Here is an 18,516-nt window from a genome sequence, read left to right as displayed (position 1 = left end):
GTCATTTACTGCCAACAGGGATGCTATTATGACTCATCTGTAAAAACAGCTCCATTTGTACAAAGACATATTATTTTCATAACATTCCCATATTCTGAGAATTTAATGGATTTGAAGTAACTGCCAAATGCAGAGTTGCTTGTGAAAAACATGAGCAAATCTCTACTCAACTAAGAACCAGTTGTCTTTCGTGTATCATTCATTAAAGCCAAGTCCTCAAAGCCTTAGTGTTACCCAAGCTCTAATAGATCGATGTCGGTGATGGTACAGGTCACATCACATAGTTATCACACACATTCCTCTCTAACAGGGTGCTGATATTTCATTTGGTTTGGAATAGCAAGCAGCCTCAATGGTTTTCCCCACTGAGGTCAATTTAACTGGGTCATTCTTAAATTACCACATGTAGCTGTATAAGCAACAATCTCCATTTCCACAGGAAGTAAAATTACTTAAGGACCCCAGGGAAGACTGACAGGCAGGTCAAGTTCAACGATTATATTCCTGGGAAATGCTACCTACCTCCCAACCCCTACCATAAATACTGAGATAGACATACCCGACGTTGCTCAATTTTAGAGTCAAGGATCACATCTATTACTCGGCGGACAAATGTGTGTCTGAGAGGATGTTTTGGTGGTGGGCCATAAAGATCAAATATCACAAATTTATTTTCCTTCTTTGCAAGTCTCAAAAAATCAGCTAGTTTTGGAATCGACTGATTTCTTGCTCTTTTTTTATCCTCCTCTGATAGAGGTTTCATATTGAAAAATGGTTTGGTCTAAAAATAAATATATCAGAAAATATATTGATTCTCATCAAAGCATTTTCCAGTTCTCATGCTATATAGCCCCAACATCCAGCTCTACCTCCATGTTGCTCCATTACCACTCAACCCACCAGGCCCTCTGAAATACTCGCCTTGAGATAAGAGTTGACAAGGAAAGAAACAAAATATAATCTTCATCAGTAATTATGGTGTTTGGAATGATTTATTCTCTATCCTAGAACCTATTGTATTTGCACTGAAAGTCCTTCATGTTCTTACCCTGACTTTCCTTTCCAGCCTTTTCTTCCGTAACTCAAGATAATATATCCCTTTTCAGTTATATTGGCTTTCTACATGTGCTTTCACTGTTTTAACTATTAAAAAACACGTGCTTTGGCTTCAACTGGATTCAGTCCCAGCTCTACCTCTTCCACTTGCCTTTCTTGCCATATCCACCTGTTAAAATCCTACCCTCAACCTGCAAAGCCCAGTTTAAATGCCATCTCCATCATAAGGCTTTCCTTAAATATTCCTTAACTAAAGACACTGACAGCTTTAAGCCCCACTGGCCCATTTTATGCCTCTGCAATTGTATGTCTCATTCTGCCTTCTATAGTTATTTGTACATGTCTTAGATTAAAGCTCAAACCCTGGCTCACTATGCTTCTTGCTGTGCAACCTTGGTAAAACCATTTAAATTCTCAGTGTCTTCACTGCCCAAATTACGAATGGAAGAAGGGAGGACTAATCTATATATTTCTTAGGATTATTCTGAGGGTTAAATGTAATAAAATATTTGCAAAGTCTGGGAGAATGTCTGCTACATAGAAAAGTGCACAATTCACATTAGTTCCCTCACTCTCTACTAGACTCTACTTGACTCTCCTTGACTCTACTAGACTCTCCTTGACTCTACTAGAGTGCAACTCCCTCACAGCAGGAACTGTCATATATTCTCTGCAATGCACAGAATTTCACCTAACACATAGCAAACCATAAGTATGTTTGCGTTATTAAATTTAATAGATGACTACTTTTATCATCAATTGACAATTTTAAATCATTTGTGGGTGAAAGCAGTGATTAAAGGCAACCTCCCAGGAGAAGGAAGCAGTAATTACCTTACATTTTAAGACCCAAGTCATCTCTCTTTTTCTCTACACAACTTTATCTGCATTCTCATTCACATCCTTTCTATTTCTTTTCCTCCTTCCCTTGACCTCCTAAACAAGCTGTGCGGGGAGTTAGCTACGCTCCCAGCAAAAGTTCGGGTCCCTCAGACAGGGGTCGTCACAAAGGATGAAAAAATAGTAGGAAACAGAAATAAAAATAACACACAGAGCCAAAGATATAGTTTACAAAGTAAAGATTTACGAAGATACACAAAGCAAGGTGCCCGGAAGATTACATCTCTTCCCGCAGAAATGCAACCCAGACTGAAGTTTTACACAGATACTTATAGCCTAGGTGTAGGTTTTTGGTTGCCAAGGGTAACGGGATTTACATAATGATAGGTAGTTTGGTTTAGGGTCAAAGTCTTCTAAAAGGCTACTACAGGTCCTTTAACTAACTCTATCTAGGTGAACAATGAGTTATAAAATCTTCTTAGAGCAAACTTCTAAGTTTTATGATAAGGCTATTACTTTACCAAAAACAGAGACATCGTGGCTCTGGTTATTGTGTATTATAACAGAGATTTCAGAAGTCAAGCATGAGCTGTCCCTTATGCTATTTACTTTAACTACATGGTTCTGTCTGGGCCTGGCTCGGGCAGGAGCATATCTGTTTGATCAGCTCTCATCTCCAGTGGTCTGTCTTTGTTGATCAGCTCTGGCATCCCATGGCTCTAGGCAAGACCTGCTTTGTCTTTCAAAACAGGTGAGAGCCAAAGGCCTGGATTGCAGCGGTCACCTTGGAAAGCAGCTGCTACTGACCATTGAGACGCCCTCCTGAGGCAAGGCAGCTTTTGATATGCGAACTAACACGTTTACAATTTCCTTTAGAGCAAAGCCTTGCAAGACTTCTGAAATCATATCTGTCTCTAAAAATATATGGGGCATTTCTATAAATCAATATTTCTTAGGCTCAACAAAGCTGCCCTTTCTCACGTTTGTCTCAGGAAAGAAACAATCACATTGTACAATAGCCCCCAGAAAATTGCTAAACCAGAAAGCATATCATAGAATTTGAATTATACCATGATCTAGATCTGAGTTGAGGACTACAACTAAGGGTTTTCTTAATTCTCAGGAAAATAGAAATTTGCTTCAGAATTCAAGATTTTGTTAGAAACTACCAGATCCAGACAAATTGGTTCACTTAATTGTTAGACCTTCATGTAAGAAAAATTGTTAAAAGAACAGGATGGGAGAAACCAATACAAGACCAAATATTCAAAACAGCAAAAAGGATAAAGATCAATCAATAGGAGAGTATAAAACTAGACTCCAGCAAGCTTTAAATAGTATTATGGGGTAGATTTAAATCTGAAGTAAATTGAACCTCTTTTTTTTCATATATAATAGGAGACTTAATCAGAAAAATAAACCAGAATGGGACAATGCCTGTTTAAACTATAACCAACATGTGGTTGAATGTTTTCAAAAAGCCCTAGGAAGTAAAAAGGTAGAAATGAAAAGAAACTTCTGGTTCTCCAGATAAAAAACATCTAGTTCCTCAAATAATAATAAAATGAAAAGGTCCTTCATTCTCTATGCCTATGTGTAGTGATATTACCAGTAGAAAGATTATTGGAAAAGACAATGTATAAATAATATTGGTTAAGAAACAGAAGGACAACTATTCAAAATCTGTACAATAGTTCATGTCAAGGAAAGCATTACTACTGAACAGATAATTCTGATGAAAACAATCTGCAACTCCAGATAATCAACAATACAGTTTTCTTGTTAATATGGGTGCCACTACATCTACCACTAATCCCAGGTCACTGGGATATAAAATATCAGGTCACTCAGAGTACTAAAACTACTCGAGTAGTAGAAATTTCTAACAATCCTTAGTCCTGTTCCATGTCTCAACATAAAATTATTACTTTGAGACCATTGTCAGAAGAATATTTCTTTCTTCTCTATGGCATTTCCCCTATAAATTTAAATGTTAGGAATCTACTTTGCAAAAAGAGCCATCAGAAGAAATGTACTGCTGACAAATTATTTTTAGAAGCCTCAGAAATTCTACTGCACATTATCAAATTATAGCTGACATGGACATTACTATACTGATTCAAAAAGTAACCAAATAGACTTTCTGGTTCCATTATGTATGGAGCTTAGAAGATGCCACTCCATCCTAACAAGTAAAAAGTTGAACAGAATGAAAAATCAGCAACTCCTTTTGGATCTGAAAGGGAGGTGAGGACACAGGGCAAACTGCTGCCCACAAGATTAGAGAGACAAGCAAGTGAAAAAAGGGGAGTCACAGCTTACTGGAATGAGACCCATAAGTGGAAACCATAGAGTGCTAGGGTAGGAAAACCTAAACTGTAATTGCTAGAGTCTTAGTGTTGACAAGTCTGAGAGTTAAAAACTCAAGGGGGATGCAGTCAAAGGAGGACCCCCCCACACTTTTTGAGAGAGTTTTAGCTCCAGGAGCTTCATCAGATTTTCAAAAATATTGGAGAAAAATCCCCTTATGTTTTTGGCAGGGAGAAGGAAAAGGAATTGTTCCGAGATACACCAGAGCACTCCACTTCTTAACAAGGCCTGCAGTCAGGAGAAACTGTTTAACCACGGCTGAACCTGCTGGGGTTTTATCAGAGCCTAACTGACCTGGAAGAAGGGAATTACCCAACTCTAGCCTACTCTAGCCATCCTGCCCCACCTAACGGGGTGGGAAGGTGGGGAAACACAGAAGCACTTATGAAGTCTGCAGCACAGAGGAAAAGGCTCACGAAGACTGAGACCTAATTATATGACTACAGAACAATTTCTCTCCCCCCAACACCTAACCACAGTACTAAAAGCCTATTTATAGCAGTTCCTTTTACCTGGTAAACCACATCTGATTAAGAAAAAATTACAAAGCATACTAAAAGGCAAAACAAACAAACAAACAAAAAAAAAAAAAACACAACTCGAAAGACCTCTGCCTTTCAGAGAGGTCTCTTCAGTAGAACCAGACCTAGCAGAGATGTTGGAATCATCAGACCAAGAATTTAAAATAACAATGATTAATATGCTAAGGACCAAAAACTAGATAAAGGAGACAGCATACAAGGACAGATGGATAATGTAAGTGGAAAGATGGAATTCCTTAGAACCAACTTAAATGAAATGCTGTAGATAAAAAAAACAAACAAACACTGTAACAAAAATAATGCCTTTAATGAGCTTTCTAGTAGACTGGACATGGCTAAATGCTCTGAACTTGAGGATCTATCAATAGAAACTTCTACAACTGAAAAGAAAAGAGAACAAAGACTGAAAAACATCAAAACAGAATGTCCAAGAACTGTGGGATAACTATTATACAAAAGGTGTAACATATGTGTAATGGTAATATCAAAAGGAGAAGAAAGAAAAGAAGAAATATTTGAAACAATCATGACTGAGAATTTACCCCAAATTAATGTCAGACACCAAACTACAGATCCAGGAAGCTTAGAGAAACCCTACCTGGATAAATGCCTCATCTGACTTCTCTTCAGAAACCACATGCAAGAAGAGAGTGGAGTAAAATATTTAAAGTGTTGAGAGAAAAACACCACCAACTTAAAATTCAATACGCTGCAAAATGATCCTTCAAAAGTGAAGGAAGGAGAAGAAAACACTTTTTAGACAAACAGAAATTACATATCATTTTAGAACTACAGAAAACAAAGATAAAGAAAAAATCCTGATTGGGCATAGTGGCTCACACCTGTAATCCCAGTTCTTTGGGAAGCCAAGGCAGAAGGATTGCTTGAGGCCAGGAGTTTGAGACCAGCCTTGGCAACATAGTGAGGCATGTTGCCATCTCTATAAAAATTTTTTAAAATTAGCCAGGCATGGTGGCGTGTGCCTGTAGTCCTAGCAACCCAGGAGGCTGAAACAAGAGGATCACTTCAGCCCAGGATTTTGAGGTTACAGTGAGCTATGATTGTGTCACTGTGTTCCAGCTTGGGCGACAAAGTGAGACAAAGAAGAAAAGAAAGGAAAGCAAAGGAAGGAAAGGAAGGAGAGGCAGGAGAGGAAGAAAAAGAAAGAAAGGAAGAGAGAAAGAAAGAATCCTTAAAAAACACAAAAGAAAAATATGCCTTACCTGTAGAGCAGCAGTTCCCAACCTTTTTGGTATCAGGGACCGGTTTTGTGGTGGAGGGTGGGGGTAGGGACAGGGGGTGGCAGTGGAGCTCTGTGGGCCAGTCCCTAACAGGCCATAGCTGTCCCGGGGTCTGGGGACTGCAGCTATAGAGGAACAAAGATAAGAATTTCATCTGACTTCTCCTCAGAAACCATAAAAGCAAGAAGAGAATGGAGAAAAAAATATTTAAAGTGTTGAGAGAAAAACACTACCAACTTAAAATTCAGTTGCAAAATTATCCTTCAAAAATGAAGGAGAAGAAAACACTTTTCAGACAAACAAAAATTGAGTGAATTTGTTACCAGTGTGTTCCTTGCAAGAAATGTTAAAAGAAGTTCTTTAGAGAGAAGGAAAATCATGTACAAGTCAGAAACTAAGATCTTCATAAAGAAAGGAAGAGCAGCAAAGAAGGAATAAGTGAAGATAAAAATCACTTTTGTTTTTCTTAGTCTTAACTGACCTAACAGATAACAGTTTAAATTCTTATTCTTAATTGTCCTAACAGATAACAGTTTAAATAATAATAGCAACATTATATATGCTTATATATGTACACATATATAACCATATACATACAGACACACACTTATGTATGCTTATATGTAAGTGATATGAAGGACAGTAATGATACAAGAGATAGGAGGTAGGAATTAGGATTATTTTCCTATTATAAGGTACTTACAGTACCTGTGAAACAATATTATAGTGTTATTTGAAATTGGACCTGGATTAGTTGTAAAGGTATATTGCAAGGTCTAGGACAATAACTAAATTGACACTAAGTAAAAAAACTGTAAAAAGAGACAAAGAAGGTCATTACATAATGATATATAAGGGATTAATTCATCAAGATGATATAATACGTGCGGCTGGGCACGGCAGTTCACGCCTGTAATCCTAGCACTCTGGGAGGCCGAGGCAGGTGGATCGTTTGAGCTCAGGAGTTCGAGACCAGCCTGAGCAAGAGCAAGACCTCGTCTCTACTAAACATAGAAAGAAATTACACGGACAGCTAAAAATATATGTAGAAAAATTAGCCGGGTATGGGGGTGCATGCCTGTAGTCCCAGCTACTCGGGAGGCTGAGGCAGTAGGATTGCTTGAGCCCAGGAGTCTGAGGTTGCTGTGAACAAGGCTGATGCCACAGCACTCTAGCCTGGGCAACAAAGTGAGACTCTGTCTCAAAAAAAAAAAAAGATGGAAATATATATGCACTAAATTTGTGACACCTAAATTTATAAAGAAAATATTAATTGAGCTGAAGGGAGAAACAGACAGTAATACAAGTAATATTAAGGGACTTCAATATTCCACTTTCAACAAAGGACAGATCTTCCAGACAGAATATCAATAAGCAAACACTGAACTTAAACTATACTTTAGACCAAATGGACATAACAGATATATATAGAATATTGCTCCTAATAGCAACAGGATATTCATTCTTCTCAAGGACTCATAGATGGATCCAGGATGGATCATATGTTAGGCCACAAAACAAGTTTTAACAAATTTAAGAACACTGAAATCATACTAAATATCTTTTCTGACCACAGTGGTATAAAATAAAAAAGTAATAACAGGAGGAATTTTTTTAAATGTACAAATGTGGAAATTAAACGACATGCTCCTGAACAACCAATGGGTCAAAGAAGAAATTAAAAGGAAAAATTTTAGAAGATCTTGAGACAAACAAAAACAAAAACACAACACACGAAAACTTATGGGATGTAGCAAAAGCAGTTGTAAAAGGAAAGTTTATAGCAATAAATGCCTATATGAGAAAAGAAGAGAGATCTTAAATAAACAAATTAACATCATACCTCAAGGAACTAAAAAAAGAACAGACTCAGCCCAAAGTTAGTAGAAGATAGAAAACAATAAAGATCAGAGCGGAAATAAATGAAATAGAGACTAGAAACACAATAAAAAAGAAAAAGAAAATAATAATTGGTGTTTTGAAAAGATACAAAAATTGATAAACTTATACCTAAACTAAATAAGAGAGAAGACTCTAAGTAAAATCAGAAATTAAAGAAGAGACATCACCACTGATATCAGAGAAATACAAAGGGTCATAAGAGATCACTATAAACAATCATATGCCAAAAAATTGGATAACCTACATGAAATGGATAAACTCTTAAAAACATACAATCTACCATGACTGAATCATGAAGAAATAGAAAATCTGAACAGACCAAAAATGAGTAAGGAGATTGAATCAGTGATAAAAACTCTCCCATCAAGAAAAGCCCAGGAACTGATGGCTTCACTGATGAATTCTACCAAAAATTTATTTATTTAGTGAGAACTGTGATACATTTCACATAAGGTCTTTTCAGTTTTCATACCATTCCCATTGAGATAAGCACAATACTTTGTAGCAAATACATTATTTAAAAAGACAAAATCAAACAAAAACACCTCAGTCAGAGATGCCTCAGCCTTAGTTGAGGGCTGGCCATGGACTAATCAGGTTGGAGCCTCAAAAAACCCATCACATGTTTAAAAAAAAAAATCTGGCAATTAAGCAAACATTCCTAACACCAACTAGAGGATGTCCTGGTTAAAGCCCCTAAAAGACAAAGAAATATTTGTTCTATTTTCTTTACAGTACTCCACTTTTTCTGCGAAATGGGAATTTTGAGCACACAGTCAGACTACTAACGTATTTCAATTGAATTAGTATATTTTTGTTTTTCTCAGGAAACTCAAATATTTAATTCAACATGCATAATGATCATTTAACATGTGAAAACACAAGTACCAGAAAAATAAGTTGACAGCAGCACTATTCCAAATCTTCAAACAAGTTTTATTCCCATACAATTCTGAGACATTTACTTTTTTTTCTGTTAAATGTATACAGGGAACATGATTCTTTTTTATGCAAAGAGCAACTTACAGCCTGTCTCAACTACAGAGAAGTATAGCATCATTGTGGCGTCTGAATCTGATGTGGAAGAGCTGCTGGGAGGAATCTGCCTGCAGTGGGCATGGAGAGGTGGCTACAAGAAGGGGAAGTAAGGAGGACCTCAGAGGAGAAGGCCTTCCCCATCCCGATCCTCAGGGACCCAAGGCAGCCCTTCTCCAAGTCAGCACAGTCCTGAAGGTGACCTAGTTCTAGTTTACCTAAGCAAAGACAAGCGGCTCAAACCTGCCAAGCAATAGGAGTGCAAGCAGTCCCGCTGTGTGGTGCTGTTTCTACTCAGCAACTCCACACCTGACCACAGCTAGCAAGCCACGCACCATGCCCCATCCCCTTTCCCTGCCACTTCTCAACCCAGACACAGACCACATGCTGTGAGGCAGACCATCCCCATCACACTTGAGAATTATGGAGCAAGTAAATCTGGACCCTAAGCAATTTACTGAAAACCCTGCAGCTTCCCTGTCAGAAAAGCAGCAACTCACCGAACCAGACCTCCAAGGCAGAGGGCCTTCCCCAGCCACCAAGAACTACTTCAAGCCAATGCCCACTTCTTCTTAGAGGAGAGGACTGGAGGGGAGCACAGCTGGGGATGACTTTTGATGACAAGAGGCTGCAGCTGGCCTGTTGTCAGGTTTTGGGGGGTGTGTGTGTATGAGGCCAGAATGCATAGTGGCCTAGGGCAGTCTATACCAAAAGGATGCTGACCTTGATCAAGGCCTCCTTTTCCCTAAGATCACCAGAAGCCAGCCAAGGCACAGGGGCAGGGAGGGAGGGCTTGTCCCCACTCACTCTTGGTCAGCAAGCTGCTCCTATACAAAAATTTAAAGAACTAATACATCTTTCTCAAACTCTTCCAAAACACTGAGGTAGAAGAAATATTAATATTTCCAAACCCATTTATGAGGCCAAAGCTTTTCTACCAAAGTTAAAAAAAGACACTACAAAAAAAGAAAATTATATGACTAACAGGACCTAAGTAGGAGGAGAGGCCCAGCTGCCCTGCGGTTGAGCCCACGGGCTGGCAACCGAGGCTCCTGTCCTGTCACCAGGTCTGGCGGCCCTGCCCATGCAATTTCCATGCTGCCACTAGTCCGGCCCCACAGTTCCACCCTCTAGGCTCCCGTGCTGCCTCTGGGTCCCAGTGCTCCAACCCTGAGGCTCCCATCCACCCGACACCCATGACCACTGCCTAGATAGCCTCACCCCCAGCTGCCACTGACAGCACCATGGAGAGACCCAGGCAGAGCAATCCCCTGCAACACCAGCCTCAATGGAGAGGGATTTGCCGAGTGCCCCACCCAAACTTCCAACAGCAGCCTGGGGAATAACCCACCACACTGCACAGAGATCGTCCAGCACTGGCTTGGACTGTGAGAATCATAGGGGAATGGGACAACACAGAACAGCTGAATTATGGGCTCTCAGTGCATCTGGCTCTCTCCTGCCAAGTCAATCTTCCAGAGCAGGTCACAAAAGTGCCATTTAGGGATCTCTCCTTCTTCTCACTAAGTAGAAGAGTTCCCAGAAAAGGAGAACAGGTTGTGCTGCAAACCTATCTGCCCTGAGCTGAGAGAAGAGTTTTCAGATGAAAAGAAATCAGCAAAAGAACTCTGGCAACATGAAAAAACAAGCTTGTTCCCCCAAAGGATCACAATAGATCTACAGCTATGGTCCTCAATCAAAAGGAAATTGTTGAAATGTCAGAAGTGGAATTCAGAATATGGATGATAAAGAAGATGAGTGGGATTGAAGAGAAAGTTGAAAACCAACACAAAGAAGCCATAAAAATATTTCAGAACATCATTGAAAAAATGAAAGAGCTAGACAAATTAAGACAGGATATAATAGAACTTAAAGAAATGAGAGAGTCATGTAAGGAATGTCAAAATACAGCAGAAAGTTTCAACAACAGCTAACATCAAGCAGAAGAAAGAATCTCAGAGCTTGAAGATAAGGCTATGAAACTAACCCAGTTAAAGATGGAGAAAAAACAATAAAGAAGGATGAACAAACATTCAAAGAAATATGGGACTACGTGAAATGAGCCAATAGGCAAATTATAGGCATCACAGAGGAAAAGAAGAAAAAGTAATATGCATGGAAAATTTATTCAAGGGAATTATTGAGATCTTCCCTGGTATCAACAAAGATTCAGATATCCAGATACAGGATGGTCATTAAACACTGGGAAGATTCCTAGCAAATAGGACATCCCTAAGACATACAGTCATCAACTTGGCCAAAGTTAAAATGAAGGAGAAAATTCCACAAGGTGCAAGATTAAAGCAACAACTAACCCATTAGGAAAACCCATCAGGCTAACAGCAGATTTCTCAACAGAGATCTTACAAGCCAGATGGGAATGGGCCCCATTTTTAGTTTTCTTCTTATTTCTTCTTTTTTTTCGGAGACAGGATCTCACTCTGTTGCCCAGGCTAGAGTGCAGTGGCATCACCACATCTCACTGCAGCCTCAAACTCCTGGGCTCAAACGATCCTCCTGCCTCAACCTCCTGAGTAGCTGGGACTATAGGCACGTGCCACCATGCCCAGCTAATTTTTCTATTGTTTGTGGAAACAGGCTCTCAGCTATGTTGCTCAGGCTGGTCTTGAACTTCTGGTCTCAAGTGATCCTCCTGTCTCAGCCTCCCAAAGTTCTAGGATTACAAGCACAAGCCACTATGCCCAGCCAGTCTTCTTAAACAGAACAATTGCCAGCCATGAATTTTGTATCCTGCACAACTAAGTTTCATAAATGATGGAGAAATAAAGGCTTTTCCAGACAGGCAAACATTAATGGAATTTGTCACTATTAGGCCTGCACTACAGGAAATAATACTCCAAAGTACATTATACATGGAACAGTACAATAAATACCCAAAAGTGTAAAAACACCCAAAGTTAAAGCTCACAGCTCTTATAAAACAATAGCACAAGAAGAAAAACAAAACAAGGCACCATCCAACATGATGAACAAAACATTATCCCACATATCAGTACTTACACTGAATGTGAACAGTCTTAATGCTCCTCTTAAAAGACACAGATTGCCTGAATGGGTGAAATAACATAATCCAAGTACTTTGTCTCCAAGAAACACATCTAACTCTCAAGAACTCATACAGATTCAAGGTAAAGGGATGGAAAAAATATCCTACTCAAACAGAAACCAAAAGCAAGCAGGTGTATTTATTCTTATATCAGACAAAATGGACATTAAATTAACAATGGTTACAAAAAAGACAAAGATGGTCATTATATAACGGTAAAGGGAACAATTCAATAAGAAGACATAATAATTCTAAATACACACACACACATACACACACACTTGACAAAGGAGCTCCCAGATTCATAAAGCAAATTCTACTAGATCAAAGCAAAGAAATAAACAGCATCATAATTGCGGGACTTCAACACCCCACTGACAGAACTGGACAGATCATTAAAGCAGAAAATCAATAAAGAAAACGCAGACTTAAACAGGACTCTAGAAAAAATGAACCTAACAGATATTCATAGCATATTCTACCCAAAAACTACTGAATATACATTCTTCTAATCAGCACATGGGATATTTTCAAAGACTGATAATATCTTGGGCTACAAAGCAAGTCTCAGCAAATTCACAGAAATAGAAATCATACAAGGTATATTCTCAGAGAACAACGAAATAAAACTAGAATCAATTCCAAGATAACCACTCAAATCTACACAAAGTCATGGAAATTAAACAACCTGCTGCTGAACAATCCTTGGGTCAATGATGAAATTAAGATGGAAATCAAAAGATTGTTTGAAATGAACAACAAAGGGGACTTTCAAAATCTATGGGATACAGCAAAAGCAGTCCTAAGGGAAAAGTCCATAGCCTTAAATGCCTACATCAGAAAGATAGAAAGATGACAAATTAACAACTAAGGTCACATCTCAAGGAACTATAAAAAGAAGAACACACCAAACCCAAAGCCAGCAGAAGAAATGAAATAACAAAGCTCAGAGAAGAACTAAATAGAACAGAATCCAAAAACACTATACAAAGGGTCAATGAAACAGAAAGTTGGTTCTTTGAAAAGATAAACAAAACTGACAGACCACTACCTAGTATAACCAGAAAGAGAAAGGACTTAAATGAGCTCAATCAGAAATTAAAAAGGAGACACTACAACTAATACCACAGAAATACAAAAATATCACCCATGAGTACTACAAAAACCTGTACTCACACAAACTAGAAAATGTATAGGAAATGGGTAAATTCCTGGAAACACACAACCTCCCAAGCCTGAATCAGGAAGAAACAGAAATCCTCAGCAGACCAATAATAAGCAGTGACATTCAAGTGGTAATAAAAAATCTCCCAACACAAAATCCCCAGACTAGATGGATTCACAGGCAAATTCTACCATATCTACAAAGAAGAACAGGTACCCATTCCACAGAAATTATTCCACATCATCAAGGAAGAGGAAATCCTCCCTAACTCATTCTATGAACCCAGTATCACCTTGATACCAAAGCCAGGAAAGGACACAACAAAAAAAGAAAACACCAGACCAATATCCCTTAAGAATATAGATGCAAAAATTCTCAACAAAATACTAGCAAACCAAATTCAACAACACATAAAAAAGATAATCCACCATGATCAAGTGAGTTTCATCCCATGGATGCAAGGATGATTCAACACATACAAATCAATAAACATGATTCACCACACAAACGGAAGCAAAGATCATATGATCACCACAACAGATGCAGAAAAAGCATTTGATAAAATCTAGCACCATTTCATGATAAAAACCATCAACAAACTAGGCATAGAAGGAACATACCTCAACATTATGAAAGCCATATATGACAAACCCACAGCCAACATCACACTGAATGAGGAAAAGTTGAAAGCATTACCCCTAAGAACTGGAAGAAGACAAGGGTGCCAACTGTGACCACTTCTATTCAACATAGTACTGGAAATCTTAGCCAGAGTAATCAGGCAAGAGAAAGAAACAAAGGGTATCCAAATTGGGAAGGAGAAGGTCAAACTAGCCCTGGTTGCTGATAATATGATTTTGTATCTAGAAAATCCTAACAACTCCACCAAAAGACTCCTTGAATTGAGAAATAAATTCAGCAAAGTCTCAGGGTATAAAATTAATGTACACAAATCAGTAGCATTTCTCTATGCTAATAACAGTCAAGTGGAGAGTCAAATCAAGGACCAAATACCATTTACAATATAGCTACAAAGAAAATAAAATACCTAGGAATATACTTAACCAAGGAGGTGAAAGATCTCTACAAGGAGAACTACAAAACAGTGATGGAAGAAATCACAGATGACATAAACAAATGGAAAAACATCCCATGCTTATGGATTAGCAGAATCAACATTACTAAAACTGTCCAAAGTGATTTACAGATTCAATGCAATCCGCATCAAAACACCAATGTCATATTTCACAGATCTAGAAAAAATAATTCTAAGCTTCATTTGGAACCAAAAAACAGCCTGAATAGCCAAAGCAATCTTAAGCAAAAAGAACAAATCTGGAGGTATCACATTACGTGACTTCAAATTATGCAAAGCTATAATAACCAAAACGGCATGGTATTGGTATGGAAGTATAGACATAGACGAATGGAACAGAACAGAGAACCCAGAAATAAAACTATCTACCTACAACCAACTGATCTTTGACAAAGCAGACAACAACATACACTGGGGAAAGGAAGCCCTATTCAATAAATGGTGCTGGGAAAACTGCATAGCCACATGCAGAAGAATGATACAGGACACCTATTTCTCACCATATGCAAAAATTAATTCAAAATGGATAAAAGATTTAAATGTAAAGTACGAAACCATAAAAATTCTAGATGACAAAGTAGGAAAAAACTTCTAGACATTGGCCTAGGCAAAGAATTTATGACTAGGCAAATTTAAGGCAAATACAGCAATAAAAGAATAAATAAATGGGACCTAATTAAATTAAAAAAGCTGCACAGCAAAGGAAATAACAGAGTGAATACACAACCTACAGAATGGGAGAAAATATTTGCAAACTATATATCCGAAAAAGGGCTAATATCCAGAATCTGCAAAGAACTCAAACAAATCAGCAAGAAAAAAACAAACAACCCCATCAAATAATGGGCAAAAGACAACAGAAGTTTTTACACTGTTGGTGGGACTGAAAATTAGCACAACCTCTATGGAACACAGTATGGAGAGTCCTCAAAGAAATAAATGTGGACTTACCATTCAATCCAGAAATTCCACTACTGGGTATCTAGCCAAAGGAAAAGAAGTCATGTTATCAAAAAGACACCTGCACTTAAATATTTATAGCATTGTAATTCACAACTGCAACCTAAGAGCCCATCAATTCATGAGTGGATAAAAAAAAATCATGGAGTACTACTCAGCCACAAAAAGGAATGAAATAATGTCTTTGCAGCAATTTAGATGGAACTGGACCATTTCTTTTATTGTGGAAAAAGAGGGGCATTATATCATGATTAGTTTCCCCCCTTTTTTTGAGACAGCTATCACTATGTTGCCCAGGCTGGTCTCAAACTCCAGGGCTCAAGCAATCCTTCCACCTAGGCCTCCCGAGTAGCTGGAATACAAGTATAGACCACTATGCCCAACTACAATTAGTTTTTTATTGCTGCAGTAACAAATTACCACAAACTTAGTGGCTTAAAAAAATAAAAATGGCTTATAGTTCTGTAGGCTAGAAGTCCTGTATGGGCCTCACTTGGCTAAAATCAAGGTGCTGGCAGGCCTGTGTTCCATTCTGGAGTCTCTAGGGGAGGATCCATTTCATGTTCATTCACAGTGCTAGCAGAATTCAGTTCCTGATGGTTGGAGAACTGAGGACCCCATTTCCTTGTTGTCTGTCAGCTAAAGGCCATTCCCAGTGTTTAGTGGCCACCTGTATTCCTTGGCTCATAGACTCCCTCTATCTTCAAAGCCAGCAATGAGTGCTGAGTCCCTCTCATGTTTCAAATCTCTCCGGCCACATCTAGGAAAGGCTCTCTGCTTTTAAGGACTCAATGTGACTAGGCTGGACACATCCAGATAATCCAGGATACTCTGCTCATCTAAAGGTCTATAACCTCAATCACAACTGCAAAGATCTTTTTTTACCATGTATGGTAACATATTTACAGGTTCCAAGATTTAGGGCATGGACATCTTTGGGAGGCCATTATTCTGTCTCTGACACATCATGAAAAAGGAGTAAATTCTCTAAGGAGACATAAAAATCCTAAATATGTATGTTGTTAACCAAGCTTCAAAATGTATGAGATGAAAACTGATAGACCTAAAAGGAAAAACAGATAAATCAACAATTATGGTTGGAGACTCCATCACTCCTCTCTCAGTAATTGATAGAACAAGCAAGCAGATAGATGATTCATAAGAATAAAGACAACTCAAACATTATTGACCTAATGACATTTCCAAAACATTCTACCCAACAACTGCAGAATATAGATTCTTCTCATGTGCATTTGGAACATTCATCAAGACAGACCATATTGTGAACCATGAAACAAACCTTAATAAATATAAAAGAATAGAAATCATACAAAGTATGCACTCAGACAACAACAGAATTAAACTAGAAATCAATAAGAAGGTATCTGGAAAATCCACAAATATTTGGAAATTTGAAGAAAAACTTCTAAATAACCCATGGGTCAAGGAAGAAGGCTTAAGTGAAATTTAAAAATATTTTGAATAAAAGTTAAAATGCAAGGCTGGGTGTGGTGGCTCACGCTTGTAATCCTAGCACTCTGGGAGGCTGAGGCGGGTGGATTGTTTGAGCTCAGGAGTTTGAGACCAGCCTGACCAAGAGCGAGACCCTGTCTCTACTAAAAATAGAAAAAAATTATATGCACAACTAAAATATATATAGAAAAATTAGCCAGGCATGGTGGCACATGCCTGTAGTCCCAGCTACTCGGGAGGCTGAGGCAGAAGTATTGCTTGAGCCCAAGAGTCTAAGGTTGCTGTGAGCTAGGCTGACGCCACGGCACTCTAGTCCAGGCAACAGAGTGAGACTCTGTCTCAAAAAAAAAAAAAAAAAAAAAAAAAAACTAAAATGCAACATATCAAAATCTGCAAGATGAAGTTGAAACAGTGCTTAAAGGTACTAAAATATGTAGTATTAAATGCTTATAACAGAAAAAATCTAAAATTAACACCTTAGCAAACTAAAAAAAATCAAATACAAACAAAGCAAAAGAAATAAAGATTTGAACAGAAGTGAATGAAATTAAAGGTAGAAAAACAATGAAACCAATCACTGTTTCTCCAATAAGATCAATATACTTGATATATCTTTAGCCAGCTGAAAAGAGTGGGAGGGAGCAGGGAGAGAAAGAAACATACATTACTGAAAGCAAGAATGAAAGAGGGAACATTACCACTGATTCCATAATCATTTTAAAATAATAAATTTTATAAACAATTCCATGTCCACAAATTATACAGCTTAGATGATATGTCATTTCCTCAGAAGACAAACTATAAGCAATCACTCAAGAAGAGATAAACTGAATGCTCTGTATCCATTATGATGTTGAATTTATAAGTAAAAACCTTCCAACAAAGAAAACTCCAGGCCCAAGTATGTTCACTGTTAAATTTCACCAAACACTTAAGAAAAAATAATACCATTTCTACACATTCTCTTCCAGGAAGTAAGAGGATAGAGTACTTCCAACTCATTTTATAAGGCCAGAATTACCCCAGTACCAAATACAGATAACAACATTACAAGAAAACCACAGACCAATATTTTTCATGAATAACATGTCAATTTTTAATTTCAAATATTGTAGTTTTTCAGTTCTAGAAATTCTATTTGGTTCTTTTTTATATTTTACATATCTCTCATTATGTTGTTTTCCTTTAAATCCGTGATACGTTTGTAATGACTTTAAAAATTTTGTTTCAGAATATTATGTAAACATTTTGGTTACATAAATTGCTTTTGTACTGTTTGAGTCAAAGTTGTCAGTGTGCCCATCACCCAAATACTGTACACTGTACCCAATAGGTGTGAATTTACCCATCTCTTCCTCCCCCCACCAACCTGCTTGATTTCTGATGAATGTTATTTCCATATGTGCACGTAAGTGTTGATTGATTAGTTCCAATTTAATGGTGAGTACATGTGGTGTTTGTTTTTCCATTCTTGTGAACTTCACTTAGAAGAATGGTCTCCAGTTCCATCCAGGTTAATACAAGAGGTATCAGTTCACCATCTTTTTTTTAATGCGTTATAGTTTTTTTTTTATTCTTATTTCAGCATATTGTGGGGGTACAAAAGTTTAGGTTATGTATATTGCCCTTGCCCTCCCACCGCCCCCCCCGAGTCAGAGCTTCAAATGTGTCCATCCCCTAGACAGTGCACATTGCACTCATTATATATGTATACACCTATCCCCTCCCCCACCCACATCTGCCCGACACCCGATCAATGTTATTCCTAA

At 38.0% G+C, this 18,516-nt stretch overlaps 1 protein-coding gene across 1 annotated transcript in view; it reads right to left on the bottom strand.

The window, feature by feature from the left end:
• GDPD4 (glycerophosphodiester phosphodiesterase domain containing 4) overlaps nucleotides 1–18,516 on the bottom strand; it is an 84,909-nt gene that overhangs the window by 24,977 nt on the left and 41,416 nt on the right. The window contains exon 11 of the mRNA XM_045556938.1: nucleotides 560–781. Coding sequence (XP_045412894.1) covers nucleotides 560–781 — 222 coding nt within the window. The remainder of the gene's footprint in view (nucleotides 1–559; nucleotides 782–18,516) is intronic.

This window comes from Lemur catta, chromosome 7, assembly GCF_020740605.2.
Source record: "Lemur catta isolate mLemCat1 chromosome 7, mLemCat1.pri, whole genome shotgun sequence".
NCBI classification, from domain to species: Eukaryota; Metazoa; Chordata; class Mammalia; order Primates; family Lemuridae; genus Lemur; species Lemur catta.
This window is presented reverse-complemented; position numbering and strand designations above follow the sequence as displayed.